General features: G+C 40.6%; 1 protein-coding gene across 5 annotated transcripts in view; it reads right to left on the bottom strand.

Annotated features, from left to right (window-relative positions):
* Window positions 1-10,610: 10,610 nt before the first annotated feature.
* The window catches only part of znf804b (zinc finger protein 804B), a 68,512-nt gene continuing 61,821 nt past the window's right edge, over window positions 10,611-17,301 (bottom strand). For 4 of the 5 annotated variants that reach the window (XM_081597201.1, XM_081597199.1, XM_081597200.1 and 1 more), the window contains one exon: window positions 10,611-15,281. In XM_081597201.1, coding sequence (XP_081453327.1) covers window positions 11,453-15,281 — 3,829 coding nt within the window. In that variant the 3' untranslated portion in view covers window positions 10,611-11,452. The remainder of the gene's footprint in view (window positions 15,282-17,301) is intronic. The other variant, XM_017309727.2, reaches the window with a different exon arrangement.

Genomic DNA, 17,301 nt, shown 5'->3' with positions numbered 1-17,301 from the left:
AATAAGAAGTTAGACAACCAAAACCTGACCACCCAAGTACCACAGCATTCATAACTTTGAGAATAATGAATATCTTCATTATCATTGCAACAAAACTCGGGTATGGTGTGTCTGTATTACGACAGAAGGCAACAGTAACACCCACACTATAAATAAACACTTTTACCCCCAAACCTTGATTCTATGTGCTCAGTCAGTCATGAAAAAAGGAACAGAAATTGCACATAGACCTAGTTGGGTTAATTTGCTATGAAGGAATTTGTGTGGCCTGCGTAGACTTTTGACCTTACCTGAGTTGAACAGCAGGTCACAAATAACCTCCTGGAAAAAAATGACAAAATATTTCCACAAACATCTTGGATCTGGGGCTTTTAAAGGTGGTTGAGCCAGCATTATAATAAATGTTTAAGAATGGGATATTATTAAACCCAATTTGTGTGCAAAGACAAGTGTCTCAAAAACTTTGGCAACATAACCGCTTTCTACATTAGAGAAAGTCTTACAGAAACATGTTTTGGCTCAGCGGCAGAGCGGTGTAAATTCTGTTCTTTTCTGTTGGTTAAGGGTATAATTCAGAGCTTTTTCTGGCTCTGAATTATACATGGTGATGCATTGTTTTGAAGTAAAAGCTCTAAACAGTCAGAATCCAATTATCTCTCCACATATCGCACCTGCAGGCAGAGCAGTGTCTCTTGACACATCAGCGGTGGCAGATTACTCTTTGAACTGTACTTTTAGGGGAAGTTCAAAAGCTCAGAAAGAGTTAACAAGGTGATGCATGAAAAAGAAATCATGAGAGAGGCAGAAAGCAACTCAAAATAACGACCCAACTAAGAGGTCACCGACGGTTTAGGTAATGGAGACCAGAATTTCAGCTTTAACCCTGCCATTCAGGTTCTTTTGAACTTTTATTCTCACTTGTTGGTGCAGCTGCAAAGATGAAGTAAAAAGGGGATACATTTAAATTGAACAGTGTGTTTTCTGTGCATCAGAACTAAATAAAACTTTTAATGAATGTCACTGTGGGAGAAAAATTGCTTTTTTCGAACAGTGATAATGTTGTATATGCTTTGCAAGTCCGTTCAGTAAAAACAGCATTTAAACAGTTTTGAATGAGTGGCATTGAAGGGATGATGGTTCCTTTTCTTTTGCACAGCCAGAGAACACAGTGGGAGTCCTGCTGACGTGGCTGAATCAAAGAAGAGGGTCAGATTCAAGCCATAGAAAATACAGAGAGGAAGTAAGTCGGAGATGTTACACAACCTCAAATACAGTACCTACCAAAATAATCGACTTCTATTAAACTTTTGTCATGCAAAAACCATAAACAATTTGTCTTTGAGATTCATAAGGGACTCAGCAAACATGCTGTATGTATGGGGTCTGGTTAAATGTGAATATTTTGCCCTAAATGCAAACACTGGACTTCTCTGTGAACTTGTCATCACGATGGTGAAACATGGTAGTGGCACTAAAACAATTATCAGCTACCTTAGATGACTTTCATGTCTAAAAGTCAACAAGTTTTGTTGGTTATCAAAAATTGCAATCACTTTCATGGCTCATAAAATGGAATCATTTTAGGTCGAAGACAATTTTGAGGGAAAATCAGGAAGAGGAAAAATTTCTACTTTACAATAAAATTCTCCCAGCAATTTGTATGATTTATATTCATGTATAAATCCGCTCAAGATGAAAATAAGAGAAAACCTTCTGGGTTTGATTCGCGCTATAGAAAAATGATAAAGAAAAGAAGAAAAAAAATGTTCCACAATTAAATTATTTTTGTAATTGAGGAACAAAACAGAACAGGTTCTGTTTTGTCTGGCAGCTGCTACACCGTTTTGGTCCATTTCATAAAATCAAACAGAATACAATTTAAAAAACTGTATAAAGGATTCGAAATATGTTTGCGGTACCACGTTTAACATTGCAAGTTTGGATAAGCTGATAGCCTCAGTCACAGTGACGGGCACTTTTTCCTGATTACAATCCGTGGCGCTCCACACTGCAGACTAACAGTCAGATGTGGTGCCAATAAAAAGAATTTCTGCCCAAGCAGAGAGCTCTTTGGGGCTGCTGATGTGTCTGACTGAGTGCCAGATTTAGTTTTTATTCCTCATTAGTTCTCAGAAGCTGATTGATTGAGCAAACTGCTTCCTCTCCATCATAAATCAACCTGCTCTCTGGGAGCGTGCACACGTAGCAGCAAAACATGAACTCACCAGGGGGCAAATCTTGGGGCTTAGGTAATGGTTTAATCAGTCACTGACAGGAAGTACACTGATATTGTGATTACTAATTTCCACATGACCGCATTGCGAGAGTGTGGGAGAGCTGGATTTTTTCTTCTTTAATAAAAGTTCTCGGCGCCACCTTATTATTTTCTTCTAAAGAACCCTTTTCTTTGGCTAATGTGACTGTTTTTTTCAGCATTTGCTCTTAGAATGCTGCAGTAATTTGAATTCCTATGAAGTGTAAAGAAGAGGGTGGAAAAAGAAGCACTCAGTTGATTTTGTATCATCTTCCTTATTATCAGTTTGAGAGTGCAGAGAAGTTGCAGCACAAATCTGGTAGATCTCTAAATGAAACTCTTGCAGAGAGACTGAACAGTGGGTTGAATATATGACGGAGAGGTTTATGTTGAACCATGCTAATTATTACTGCTCTATATTTCAGGCAGTCTGTTTGATCTCTTGTCCCATTGAGAGAGATAGTGGCTCTCTGTCTCAAACTTAAAGGGTCACAAGGAGGAGAAAACAGAGTTAGGCTCTAATTACAGAATCTCTGCAATACTTTCTGCCACCATCTCCAGGCAGGGAGTACATATTTTGTGCCTTGTCTTTTTGTCTGCATTAATATCGCCCTCTCTGCTATACCCACCCCTAAAACTGTGTGCAAGGCTGCGCTCAGTGATATCATGGAGGGAAAATCAATTCAATTTCTCAAAGCACTCTGGGTAGTCTGAGTCCGTACGCCATCTGGATGCCGCTCTGTTCTTGTCTGTGTTCTGTTCCCTGGGAGCCGGCCGCTGCAGCTATCAACTATTTGGCAAGCAACTTTATTACCAGGCTTGAATGCATAGCAACAGTTACCATCATCCATAACCCTTGGCAAGAGATACAAGAATTAAACTCATCTATTTTATTAATGATGCAAAAGGTTGGGTTTTTTCCTACCATTTAATGCATTTTCTGCTGTTCTAAAGCAGCTTGAAATGAGGCCGGAAAAATCTCTCTTTAGACAAAATCACTTTAATGTTTGGCAATAAGACGCATTCCATATACAAAATGTGTTAGTTTGCAAAGGGCAGAGTTGTCCTTTGCGTCTAAATACAGAAAATGGGTTTCACAACTTTCTAAATTGAAACTTTATGATTCATTGGTACTGAAATATCACAATTGCTATTGCCTTGTTAAGAGCTTTAAAATATATGTAACTGTAGAAACAAGTTCTAAGTAAATAAAAACGCTAAGTATGAAAATACGCAACCCAACATTATTTTCTTTTTCTATCCTTAATTTCTTTAGCGTTATTTCAGTTATTCAGTGCGATTCCACATAAAACCGCTAGGTGGCGTATGTCGCATTGGTGGCATAGAGAAGGTCGGGCACAGAAGAAGAATAAACCTTCCTAGATGTTACACGAAGCTCGATATGTGTGTTTTATCTTTTCTCTATCGCAGGTCAGTAAAAATTTATTTTCATGTATATATATTGGTATCTTTTAAGAATTGAAGAGATTATGAAAGCGGGTGTCACCTAGTGAGTCTCGTTGTTCATTTTGTGATTAGTGTTGTGTACAAAATAGGACATGTTTCTGAAAGCTAATTAATTCTAATGCTAGAGGCCTTTGTACGTGTGTGAGCTCGCCGAGGGGCAGCTGAGGGACTGTTGAATTCACTTTCAATGTATTATGTTTTGTACTTCTTAAAGTGGTTTCCACATTAAGGACATTATTTTAGTGCCTTTATTTGTAAAATTGACATTCCTTTATAGGTCATTGCATAAAACCCAGACAAACAATATTGTTGTGACATCCAGAGTAAGTAATGGCTGCCTATATGTGAAACTTTGTAAGGAGACACAGCATTAAAGGAGAATTACACCGTTTTCAGTTGTGGTTAAATTTTAGTTTTTGTGTAAGAAATAACAGTTATTATTTTAAAACAATGAATACAATTAAAAGCTAAAATGCTTAAATGTTAAAGTACGTTTTATTTGTGCGAAATAAAAGTAGTACAAGCTATTTAAAACGGTTAAGTAAATTCATATATTTTTATTTTGATAGTTGAAAAATAAAAACAAATTCTGAGAAACAAGGACAAAGTATTGGAGTTAAACTAAAAAGGCTAATATTTAGAGAATTAAAAGCCATCTGTGAATAGATTTAGTCATTTCATAAAATTCACATCGTTAAATGGAGCTAAATGGTTAAAATAATTCTCGCTTGGTTTAAAGGGATATTATAGCTATTTGTGATGTACTGAATCAAAGAGTTACTCTGTGATGCCTGAAGTATTTGATACATGAAGTATTGTATATGGATTATGTTCATTGCACAGAAGATGAATAAACCTTCCTCTTAGATGCTAAAGGAATCTCAACGCGTGTGTCTCATCTTTTCTATGTCGCAGCGTCAAACATTGAAAAACGAAATTTACACTTTAACCTCAGCCCATCCAAGGTTGGTGGGTAACATAGCTAAACCGTATGCTTCAAATTTCTAATTTGTAATCCATGACTTCTTTTATGCTTGGGATACAAAAATGCTTGTAAAGTACGACTGAGGGTCTGCTGTGCTTTGGGCATGTTTTTCTTCCAAAGGACCTTGAAACCTTGTTGAAATGGATTCTAACACTCAGGTGGATTCTGTCTGAAAACTAAAAGCTAGTAGTCATATTGATTTATAATATGTTGTCAAATCTGTGTAGAAATGCTTCAAAAAGACACAAAATTAATCTTTTCTCATGGCAATTCCAGTTCCCAGAACTAAAGAAAGCTGAGTAGAGCTGAAGAAATCATGAAATAAGATGCAGGGTTCTGAACGATTAAGAGAGATCCTCCAAAGAGGAATGTCAAAGATCCTGTTTCCTATATGCTCCAACAATGTGAAATGTTATGAGAGGACTGAGTGCTTCTCTACTGTCAGAAGGTGGTTGCGCAAATTAGTAACAGCAAGGGTGCCAATAATTGTATCTACAGTGATTGTTTAAAAACTATTATTACTTGTATGGATTTTTTTCCTCATTGATTTAGTTCACTCAATTTAAAAGTTGGATCATTCTACAATTTTCAGTGGAAGATTTGCTACTGCAATACAGCCTTTATTTTTTTATTTTATTTTTACCTGGGATGATACAAATGTAGTTGGCTCGGTACTAGAGATGTGCCGATCAGGTTTTTTCCTGCCGATACCGATACCGATCACCCATGAGGGCCGATCACCTATACTGATCACCGATACTGATCATATAATTATTATAATTTTTTTATCATAAACACTACGGGTTACATTATGTGGAAAAAGGAACCATGAATTCACCTTAATTTAGACAAAAACTTGTTTTTAATAACTTATTCCAAGAAGAAAACTAAACAAAACAGGCATTCTGCAAATTGTACTGCTATCGGTAATACTAGTGGTGTGCCGATCGATCAGTCACCGATCATAATTGGCCGATTTTCGTGAAAAAGTGCATGATCGGTGATCGGCGATCATTGGCTCTTGTTGCCGATACTGATCACCTGCATCTCATTTCGCAGCCTGCCTGTGCAGCTGGTCTCCTCTTTCCTTCACACTGCGTAAACGCGCAGAAACAAATCCTAAGCGATGTGGAACTATAACGCACTGAGTGAATGGGGAAGTTTGCGTGTTGCGGCGGAAAATTGAAGCACGTCAAAATGCATCAACACAACGAAGCTAATACAACATAAAAACAATGCCATACTTGAGGTGTTTGGCTACACCGAGGCTCACTGCAGTAAAAAAGACATATGGAGGATCAGATAGCAGGTAAAGCAGCGCACAGCTACAAACAGCGAGAGCAGAACCAGCGTCTTTCATCGCAGCTCGAAGACTTAAATAATTTTGCGGGTTATTTGTTTAGCTTTCTGACCGTCATGCTAATCCGGGTGAGTGTTTGTAGCTGTGCGCTGCTTTACCTGCTATCTGATCGACCGATCGATCGGCACACCTCTACTTTGTACACATTCACTCTGTGACAAGATGTCAGAGGAAAATACTGCTTCAAATGAAAAACACAAAACCAAAAGTTGGTTGACTCGCACATACAAGGTGGTAACAACCTCGCATGTTGCATATTTGTTGCTTTTTAAGCATGTTTCACCACAGAACTGATTTGCATGTATAATCTCCCATCAAAAGATTTTGTTCCCAATACAGATCTGGGTAAATCATAAACAGTCATTTAGTGATACAGAGCCCCAGTCTGATACTTCTTTAAATCATTCTCATATATGCTTGAAACCTCAGCAGCTTTAAAATGCAATGAAGCAACACACCGCATTTCATCAGTGTTGCATGCTCTGCATCGTTATTGTGATTGTATCCCATTTAGTTTACTCACCACCACTGATGTCCCAGTTACTGCAGTCTTTCTTGTCCATTGTTATTGACAGCTAGAGACATGTTGTCCCACTGGGAGTTTCTGCAGGACAGCTTTGATTTGCTGCTCCATTGCAAGACAGGCTATGTTCAGAAAGGTAAGATATTGTACTTCTTACCTTACAACATCTTCTAAAATGTGGATTGCTTCATCATTTGTTTCTAAAGTTGAAATCACTCCAGAAGCTTCATATTTACCTGCTGCATCCAGTTCAAAACAAGTTTTGATATGTATTGTGTGATCCTGTTGGAACACCCAGTTGTGTCAAAATACCAATAATTAAGCCTGAATTCATACTCCAGAATTTATCAATAAAGTCATAATTTCTTTCTCAAGAAATATCTGATTCAACATTCACAGTCTTCTGTAAATTCATACCTTGACTTTGCTGATGTTTTCATGGGCAGGTTGCCCATATTAAAACAGAGCATATGTTTATGCTCTGTTTTAATATAGCTTGTTGATAATTTGGATCATGGCACATTTCAGTACTGTTTCAGTTAGCAATATGCAGACAACTTTCAGCAAAGAATGTTCTACTTAGAGTTTTGCTTTGAGACACAAAATGTAGTGACTGATTTTTCAGCTGGACACTATATAGTTCTCCTTCGCAAAAAAAACTGAGCAAACCATGTGGAACAAATCTCTCCTTTAACTGTGAATATCATTGCAGAGCCAGATTCTGCAAGGCTTTCTTTGTTTGTTGGTAACAGTATGTGTATATCAACACAATAGTGGGCATGGCTTTAATTCAGTCTTCTAAGGTGTTCATGTGAAAATATATTGATTCATTTTTAATTGGTGTGCAGATTGTGACCACATAGCTTACTGTAGTTACAGTTTACATGTAGTCTAAGACAGTAGTAAGGGAACAAAGTGGAGTTGAGCTTCAAGGACTTTTATTCCAGTTCTTTAAAAATGTCTTAATTAGGAATCTAATTGGATACAGATCAGATTCTTATTTATAGTTCAATATGTTACTGCTGTGTTCAGGCCTGTCGCGATAAACGATAAATCAATTAATCGCACAATAAATTAAACCTATCGACCTCATTTTAATTATCGGCTATATCGTCTCTTCCTGCCTTTTTTCTTTCTGTTGATGACACTGAATGAAAAAAAGACTAAACTCCGGTGCTCTCCACTGACAAATCCCTTCCTCATTTCTTTAGTGTAATGTCCAGCGCACACTACATGAGTTGTCGGCCGATTGTCGGCCCATTTTCAAAACCAGACTACACATTAGCCGACAGAAATGCTAGGTATAACGGTTTGATCGGGTTCGTCGTGCCGTGTGGTGTCCAGCCACAATGACACAAAATAACGGCTACAAGTCCAGTTAACTAATTTCAAAATCGGGCATTAATCAATGCTTTACTAGAATCTACCTGTGATGCATGTGGCTAGAGTCAGCGTAAAGTCCTGACTTAATGAAAATCATTATAACCTATTTATGTCACGTTAACGAAGAACAGCTGAAAACTTGCGGAGTTTATCATCTGCGGTAGCAGTTTGGCTCCAACTCCTTCACTTGTCATTTCTATATTCTTTGCACAAAATGTTGAATAAACATTAATGTTGTTTCCACATATCATTTCCGATGTCCGCTGAACTTCGGGTTGCGCCGTGTCAGCTGTTTGGGATTCCCCTTCGTAATTTCCCCTCAGAAAGCACGGAGGAGAATCCGCGCTTTCTGATTGGCTACCTGTCACATTCAGCGTTAAAGCTCCCAGTCGGGGAAAACCCCTGATTTAGATCGGAGCGGCCAGGACGATCTACCGTAACACACCTGACACTACAGGATGATCGGTTACGAAATCATCAACGACAATCTTAGATCGGTCAACGATCTAAGATTGTCATAAGGGGAAAATAGGGGTAAAAAAAATCGTGTGGTATTAACTATTGTATTAGTCGGATGTGCCCATCTTCTCTTTAAATCTAGTGATTACTGAATGCCAATACAGACTTCATAATCTGCACTCTTTTGGTTGAATGCAGTATTTATTTCCACTTTGGCTTTAGGTTGTTTAGTTTTTATTCAAGTACGTTTTTTGTTAATGGAGACTGAGAATCCATTAACACTGTTAACACTTAGTTTATCAGTTCCAGTGTTATGTGTTCTTTTGAAAATAAAGTGTATCTATCCATGGCAGGAAATTGCATGCATTATTAGTCATTTCCATTAAATCAGTGTCAAAAGGTCTTGAAACAATATTATCGTTTATCGCAATAATTTTTTAGACAATTAATCATCCAGCAAAATTGATCGTGACAGGCCTAGCTGTTTTTAAGCGCATTAAATGCAGCCATGTAAGATTAGCATATTGTGTTACGAGTGTTACCCTAATCACTAAGCAAAAGAATGAGCAAATCCTGTGGTTCTTTGGATTTACAACCAAAACATACTGAAGTTGGATGTACTGCCTATTAGACTTCCAATTTCTGAAGTAAATGGAGAACAGCATTAGCTACTGTGTGTTATAACAGTGGTCCCCAACCCCCGGTCTGTGGACCAATTATTTTTTGCGGGCCGCGCAAAAAATAATGAAATATTTCCGTTTTATGTATTATTTGAGTCTGGAGGATCTTTTATTTTGAAAATCCTTTAACCGGTTTCTCTCGGTTACTTGCGCGCCAACATTGAGCCCACAAGCAGCAAAATGAGTAAGAAACAGATCAGATGTCTTTGGAAAGTTTCTTTGCAAAGGGGAAAAGGCCCAGAGAAGAGACAGGAGAATGGATTTATCCCGGACCGGTAGGTGAGTCCCACATTACAATGTGGCGTCCGGCTGCTAATGAGGCAACAAAGCCTTCAAACTGCTTCGCCATGTAGAGACCAAGCACGCTGTGCATGTAAGCAACACTTTGGGTGTCATTGTCTCTCATCACTCCCAGATGGGACCGTCTCGTTGCAGAGAAACAAGCTCAGGGCTCCCGTTTGTCATTATCGTGAGTTAAAATTTTCATGAAAGTAAAATGTTCGTTTTTGTGGTGCATCTGTATCTTATTTTGAAGGGATATGTACGCGTTACCATAGCGACCAGAGTCAGAGAGCGTTTGGGAAGTGGTCGAGAGGAGTAGAGCTTGTGAGTCTTAAGTCTGGTTTAGACAGCAAGATTTAAGAATTGTCGGCCGATTCTCTAAACCTCTGTGACCACTGAGCTGATAAAAGTACAACAGGTTGGATCGGTTCGTGTCTCCAGCCACACGACAGGAGCAACACACCACACGAACCGATTCCAATCACAAACATCCCGATTCCAGAAGAGAATCCACAAAACCCCCAACATAGCATACGGGAATTTAGAATAACCAAACACGGATGACGATGTAGAAACAATAGTGATAGTTTGTGGAGTCATTTTAAGAGATAAAAGATGTAACAAAAAGAAAAGGCTGTGGATAAAAGACGATGGGAGCAGCCGCTCTATTTGCTGCACTATGATTTGGAGGTGACTGTGTTTTTTCATTGTTAACATTTTTAACTGAATAAACATAAACGTATATAATAAGGATCTTTACATATAATAATAAACATTTCCACATATTATTTCCGATATCCACCAGACTCTCAGTTGCGCGATATGTCGATATGTCGGCTGTTTGGGATTCCCCTCTGTTCTTACATCACCGCGCTTTCTGATTGGCTACCTGTCACATTGAGCAGGTTGTATTCTCGTTCCCAGACAGGGTAAACCCCACAGGCTGCGATAAAAAGTCCAAGACAACCCCAAATTGGGCATATTCAGGCTTTAGCGGGAACACCAACACCGCCTTATCTGATGGTACGCGCGCGCCCCACCTTCCAACCCCCCTCCCCCCGGGCCACAGCAAAATTTTCCAAGTCTTGACCTGTCTGCAGTAATAAAAAGGGTGGGGACCACTGTGTTATAAGACTGTTGGGACTTCTGTGTCAGAGGGCAAACATGACATAGATGTTCTTGCAAAACATGACATGATCAACAAGAGTCAGACAGAATTTGGAAAAGCATGAAAGTTCCTTTATTGTCACTCACACTTTAATATAACATCAGCTTCATGAACTGTTAAATGCAGTGTGACAAAAAGAAAACGCCATGTCTCAGATTTTAAGTTGTAAAAGGACATCTATTAACAAATGCATTAAGTGGGGATTAATTAGTGTATAAACATATTTTATTTTAATGATTTCAAATATATAAATCTGTGTCCTTCATGATGTAAATTTGTCTTTGGACAGGATTACTCCTATCTCACAGAGAGCTCACATAAGGTTAAAATGGCCGTGCCACATCCCCCTCAGGTCCTTGGTATGTTATCTGTTTGTTGAAAGTCACAGCCTAACCCAGATAACCTGTATGAAATGGAGATAAGTGGGGAGTATTATCACTTTCTCTTGTTACCCTGTCCCTGGATTGAAGGGTACTTCAAAAGGCAGCTGGTCTGCCTGTAGCTCTGGAGGAAAAAGAGAGGATGACACAAGCCCAGCTTGTCTTTGAATAGCAGGTGTACCTTTTCCTTTTATTCTGGGCCTGAATGAGAAATGATGGTCAAAGCACAGAATCAAAGTCTGTTTTTTTCCTACTGTCAGCAGCAATAGAACAGAGGCTAACGGAGAAACAAATTTTCATTTGAAATCAGTCAATACTTGTTGGTGTATATGCACACATAGAAGTGTGTCTGTGAAGGCGTATGTGAGTAAGAGTTGGCGCTGATACGAGGAAACCAATAACAAATGCCTAATTTGAAATAAAAAAATATTTCAGACTTTTCTTTAAGCATTCCCCCTTGTCCTCTTGCTGCCAGGAGAGATTAATCACCATGACAGTAGCTCTGTGAAAATCATATTGCCTTCTGTTGAAAAGACATTGGCCATGATTGGTCTATGAAAGGCCGTGAGTTCAAGGGTTGGAGGGATACTGGGGACAGTGAAGTGAGAGGGGATGCGTGGAAAGCTGGGGCATGTGAGAGGAGGGGAATGGGATGATGGGAAAACAAGATTGAGGGAAGCAGGGAAGTGATGGGGAAAGGAGTAAAGTGAAGAGGATGAGGAAGGGAAGGAGAGCGTGGGGAAGAATGTGGGTGAAGAGAAGTGGATGTGCTGGAAGAGGAGGCTACATGGGGGTCCATAGAGAGAGCTGTGTGTTGCAAAATGATATGGTGAAGATTGGAGAGAGCAGGGGAAGGTGGAAGTGGATTGGGGTTAGGAACTCCCAGAGTCACAGGGTGTGTAAAGCTCTCCTGTGTGAGTGGGAGACTGACATGGAATGAGTGCTGAACTTGTCTTTGCAACAAATCTGGATGAATCAACTGAGGCTCCATCAGACTGTGCAGGGGGACAGGTTTGTATTGTTCTTGTGGAATAAAACAACTCTCTGTCCGTGTGCCATGTATGTAGCTTGTCTGTGTGTGAATATCTGGACTTTCTTGTATCTTTTCCAAGACTTTCTGCATGTGCTCTCTTGCTTGCTCCTGGAGGACACGATATTTGTCCATCTCTTCTGCTGAAAAGCTGATTGGTGTAGTGGTCTCTACACCTGTCTGTTTGTCGTCTGTCCTAATCTCCTGCAGACAAAGATTTTGGATACTGCTGGGATTTGACTCAGCAGTGTTCAGAGGACATATTGAACTGACACCCTCTGTTCCAAGGGCCTCGTGGATCTTGGCTTCCTTTTCTCTCTTCTTTTCCAGATTCCTCTCCAGCAGATCCTTTTTTTCCTTTGCCTTTCTTTGGATTGCAGGAAGTTTTCCAATGAGAGGTAAATTAAATGTCTTGGACCCTGCCTGTGGGAGAGTCTTACTAGGATGTAACTCTGGAGAAGCTGTGTCTGAGATGTTAGTTGCATCGGAAGCAGAGGGTAAGTGGTCTAGCTGCGAACTTGTCTCTTTTAGCAGTAAGGGATTTCTGTCACAATTGAGGTTTGACCCTTTTAGCCGTGATATCTGGGGGAATGACTGGGAAACTGACAACATGGAGGGAGTGAATGTGGGGTTGCTGTGCTTCCTTGTCTCCAGAGAGGTGTCTGCAAATATTGATGATGCTTTGCATGAGCTGACAGACAACCTATCTACAGTGATTCCTGAGCAGGTACTGCTTTTGCTCCACTCACAGCTTAGCTCTGACAAGCTGGTACTGCTACAGGGGCTGCAGGAACGTGGGCTATGGCATCTACTGCCCTGTGCACCTATTGCAATCTGGCAGCTGGAAGGATGTTGGCTTGCCCACCACTCAGGGCTTGAGAGGTGCCTTGAACTTGACCGCCTTGAGCCTGCACACCTCCATGCGCTACATGGGCTGTCTCTGTTGTCACAAATTGACTTGGTGCATGAAATGGACCTGCTTGTTTCCCTATCTTCCCAACTATCACTACTGCCAAAAGTCCACCTGTCGATGCTGCTCCTGTCCCAGTCTACATCCTCTGGCTTCTCATATCTCTTGCTCCAGCAGCTAGGACTTGGGTTAAGCCTTCTCTCATGATCCCACTCAGCTGATTTATTTTTTGGGCTCCATCCAGTCCTTAACCTGCCCTCCTGACTGCCTCCAGCAGAAGCACCTCTTGTCCACTCCCTCTGTTGGGGGTCTGAAGTCAGGCCTCTGTCTCTGCAGCCTGAGCGCCTCACTGATTTCCTGCTCTCACCATGAATGAATTCTCTGTCCCTGTGGAAGAGTTTTCTCTTTTTCATCGGGCCACTACCACAGCTGTTGTCAGGGTAACAGAAGTCAATGAAACTCCTGGGGTTGCCATGGTGACCCCTTTCCCAAAACGGTGTTGAGTTGCATCCCGGCGAGAAGGAACGAAAGGAGAAGTGGGACCGCCAGGGAAAAGTGGCTGTATCTCCTACTCGCTCTCTCTCCCCTACTGTGTCTGTGAGCCTGGTGAAGACGCTGTATGGTTCTCTCTGCTCAGTGTCCAGCTCTGACTTGAATTTACCACAGCGGCTCCTATGAGACCTCCTCTTTCTGACAGAGACAGATACTGGCTCTACCACACATCTCCCCAGGAGACAGTCGCTGCCTGCACCAGCCACCCCCCTCATCCTTTTCTTTCTTTGCCTCCTTTTCTTTGCCCATGTCTCTTCAGTGTCTACTGCTCTACAAACTGCAGAGACAACACTCCTTACTTTGCACTTTGCTAATTGCTGGTTGTTTGAGGACCTTTCTTTGTTATCCTTCTTTTTCTTTTTCTTTACCAGTTTGTGTTTCTTTGTGTTGGTCTTCTTCTTTCTGGGTGACACTTTTGGGACACCCACATGTGACTCTGGCGCTCTGGCAGACTTGTGTATTGTCTCACTCCCACATTCACACCTGGACGGGCTGATGCACATCCCTTGTGTGCCAGGGTGGGTGACAGACTCTAATTTACAGCTCAGGGTTGTGATGGCTCTCTTCCTGATCCCTCCTGCACCCTCTAATCTGCCTCCCGGAGGATTCTGTGAGTTTGTGTCAGAGCTGTCACTCTGAGTAGGGTCAAATGGATGGGGGGCTGCCCCCTCGCAATTTTCCTCACTTAGCATGCACCTTACTTTGTCTGATTCTGTTTCAGGTGATGGAAGGTTTTTGTTTTCAAGGAGCAGATGTGCTTCTGTCTCTACATTGATATGTTGCTCATTTTTTTCCTGTCTGTGTGTTCTAATCTCATGTCTTTCTTGTCCTTGCAAACAGGAATGTGCATCTGCTGTATGAACAGATGGCACAAATGGATATAATTCACCTGAAAGAACACACAACAGTTTTTGTTGCGACTCTTGCACATCTTCACTGAGTCTTTCTGCAGGTCGAAGATTTGTGCAGAGCGGCTTGCAGCTGTAGGAGATTTGTGGTTGAGACTTGGTAAATTTAAGCAAACTGACAGGCCATTTCAGTCGGGTTGAACCGTCTTTGCCTTGCACATATAGAAAATCACCTCCCTCCCTCTTTCTCAGTGTCTCTTGGTGTCTTTCTGCAACTCTGTCTTTCTGTTTGGTGTCCATGTGAGACACTGCCAGTGCAGTGCCACATACGGTCATTGAGGTCTGCGACTGTGAGTCTAATAAGTCCTGGCTGTGATTATCACTGGCTGCAGCAGAAATAGGAAAACGTTCCATCTGTTCCTCTTGTCTTGCAAGTTCTCCGGGGATTGGCTGCATGTCCCTTAGCAAGACACTGTCAGAGCTAGACTTGTCCTTTTCACTTTCATCTGCTTCCCCTAGTTCCCTGCCGATATCTTCCATTATGGCCTTTACTCTTTCCTTCATCTGTTTTCTCTTCTCTCTCTCCTCCTCCTCCAGGTCGAAAAAGACGGAGGCAGAAGGCTCTAGTCTGGGCCCTCTCCGAGAGAAACAGAAGGACACTCCGAGCCTGCCTCCCACCCGCCCTGGTGTAGGGGAAGGCAGTTGGGGGCAAAAGCTGTGGCAAGACTGTGAATGCAGTGCTGGAGAGTCTGTGTGAGATGGTGAACGGATCAGTGGAGACTCTCGTAGAGCTGTGGCTAAAGATATTTGTGAAAGAGATTGGCAAGAATCATCAGACTGATGGCTGAAAGTCCTGGAGTCTGTAGTAGTGATTTGCTGGAGTTGGTCACAGGCTTTAGAACTGTCCTCTGAGCTGCAGCTTCTTTGGTCCACATCTTTTTCTTGCATCTGACTAACAGCTTTTACTGCACGCCTTAGCTCATAAGTTCTTCTTGGAACTCTGCAACAAGATAAAAAACAGAAAAAGATGTTATTTACAGCTTCATTTATTATCAACAATAATGACTTAACAGTTGCTTAAAATCTAATCTAAGAGCCTCTTCAATTAAATTAAATCTACTTGATGTTCACGGCTCCTATTCCCGATTCCTGATGCGTATTAAGTTAGAGGGGCAGTATTACGCATTTTCCAGGCACATAGTGCCATTTTATAGCACAATCAAGTAACGATGTTGCATTCACTTGTTGTAAAAAGGCTGTATATATCAAACATACCTCAAAAGAAATTTGACTTTGCAATTTAAAGCCTTGAATTTGGGCCTCTGTCTCTTTAAGAAGCTTCTGCTCTTATTTTGTCCATTAAGCCATTTACAACGTCATTAGGAGCGTTGCACTTTGAAGTAGTTCTCATGATAAACTCAGCAGATGCACAAGTGTTTGCTTATTGCTGCTGCCACTAGTCTGAAGGAGGTGAGTGGCGGGGTTGCTGGGTAGGGGTGCTCGGTGAGGCTGAAGCTCGACTTGGAGACTACAGCCTAGAGTAAGAGCTGTGTGGAAAAGGAGTGCTCAGTGAGAGCAAGCACCCCCTGAATGGCTGCCATAGGAGATTCAATCATTTCTCAAGCAAATATAAAATAATGAAAGCAACACTCCAGGTATTTTTTTTCATGCGAGAATAACATTATAACATGATGTAATGCTCAAAAAAGTCAATTTTACAAAATACCCCCCCATTTAAAAACAAAGTTCCCCCTTACCCATCTTTGACAGTATACGAAATGTTTTTCGTATAACATTTAAGTAAAAATTTTGCAGCAGAAAAGCAGTGGGATACAGACGCCTGGGAGCTGAGGTCTCAGAAAAAAACTTTCACTGCAATCTTAGAAATAATTCTAAGAATTATTCTTTCTAAGAAACTATTTAAGGTATTTTTGTTTGTCACTGACTTGGGCAGATGGATAATACCCTTAATGCTTCATAGGCACAAACTTGTTAAAATAAAATGGAATTAAATGACAGCAGAGAACCATTTTAAGTCAGAAGTTTGGAATGATAAAATCTCTGGAAGAATGGTGCAGTCCAGTTCATTTCTTTGTGGTTCTGAATTAGAAGGTAACAAGGTAATTAATGGCCAAAATGAAACATCAAAAGCAAACCAGAGCACACCCTTGCAACTTCAGGACAGGCTTAGCTAATGCCACCCTTGCCAAGTTATTTATATTTATGAGGCGCATGAGAAATAATCATGCTAATGTTTGGCCTGCTTTACTCAATCATGAACAAGCATAGGAATGAATATATGAGATGTTGTGAGCTTTTTTGTGAGGTAAAAAAAAGCTCACAACATTAACGCAGATCCTCTTTTCAATTGTGATATACGGTTGTGTTAAAAAGAAAGCGGTGCATTTAAAAAGGGAAAATTCCCAGCATGCAAATCCACGAGGAACACTGCCGTTTGTTCCAAAGGGAAAAATAGCAGTGTCTGCCGTTTATCTCACATTCTCAAACCATTAATGTATAAACAAACAAAAAATTTGAAGATTCAGCTTTGTGAATTACTAAAGTAATATTTAGTTGTTTTTAATTATTCTTTTGTAATTGTGAATGGGGTCAACCTGTGAAACATCCCATGTTACGATATCTGCAATGATTTAGATGATGTTCTGGGTTATTTTATGATCTTTTGGATGAGTAATTGATGCTCTCTGCTCCTGGTAAGGTTAATCAAGGTTCAACATTTTCTCCATTTACAGACAATTGCTTTCACTGTGGTGTGGTGCAGTCCCAGAGCCTTAGAAATGCCTTTTAAAACTTTCTCCAAACTGATAGTCATTTTATTTTTCATGTGGTCTCAATTGTTTTTGTTTTAGATCTGTGCAGGATGTGTTGGTTTTGGTCTACTTCGTGTTGTAAGACAGGTTGTTTTAAATGATTTTGGGAATCTACAGGTTTGGCAGTTATGGTTGATAGTTTTTGTGAGTAAATCTAAACCAAAGTTGCGGTTATTTACAGATATTTCA

This window comes from Poecilia reticulata, chromosome 16, assembly GCF_904066995.2.
Source record: "Poecilia reticulata chromosome 16, P_reticulata-male-v2, whole genome shotgun sequence".
NCBI classification, from domain to species: domain Eukaryota; kingdom Metazoa; phylum Chordata; class Actinopteri; order Cyprinodontiformes; family Poeciliidae; genus Poecilia; species Poecilia reticulata.
Note: the sequence above shows the minus strand (reverse complement) of the source record. Positions and strands in the feature narration are given on the sequence as shown.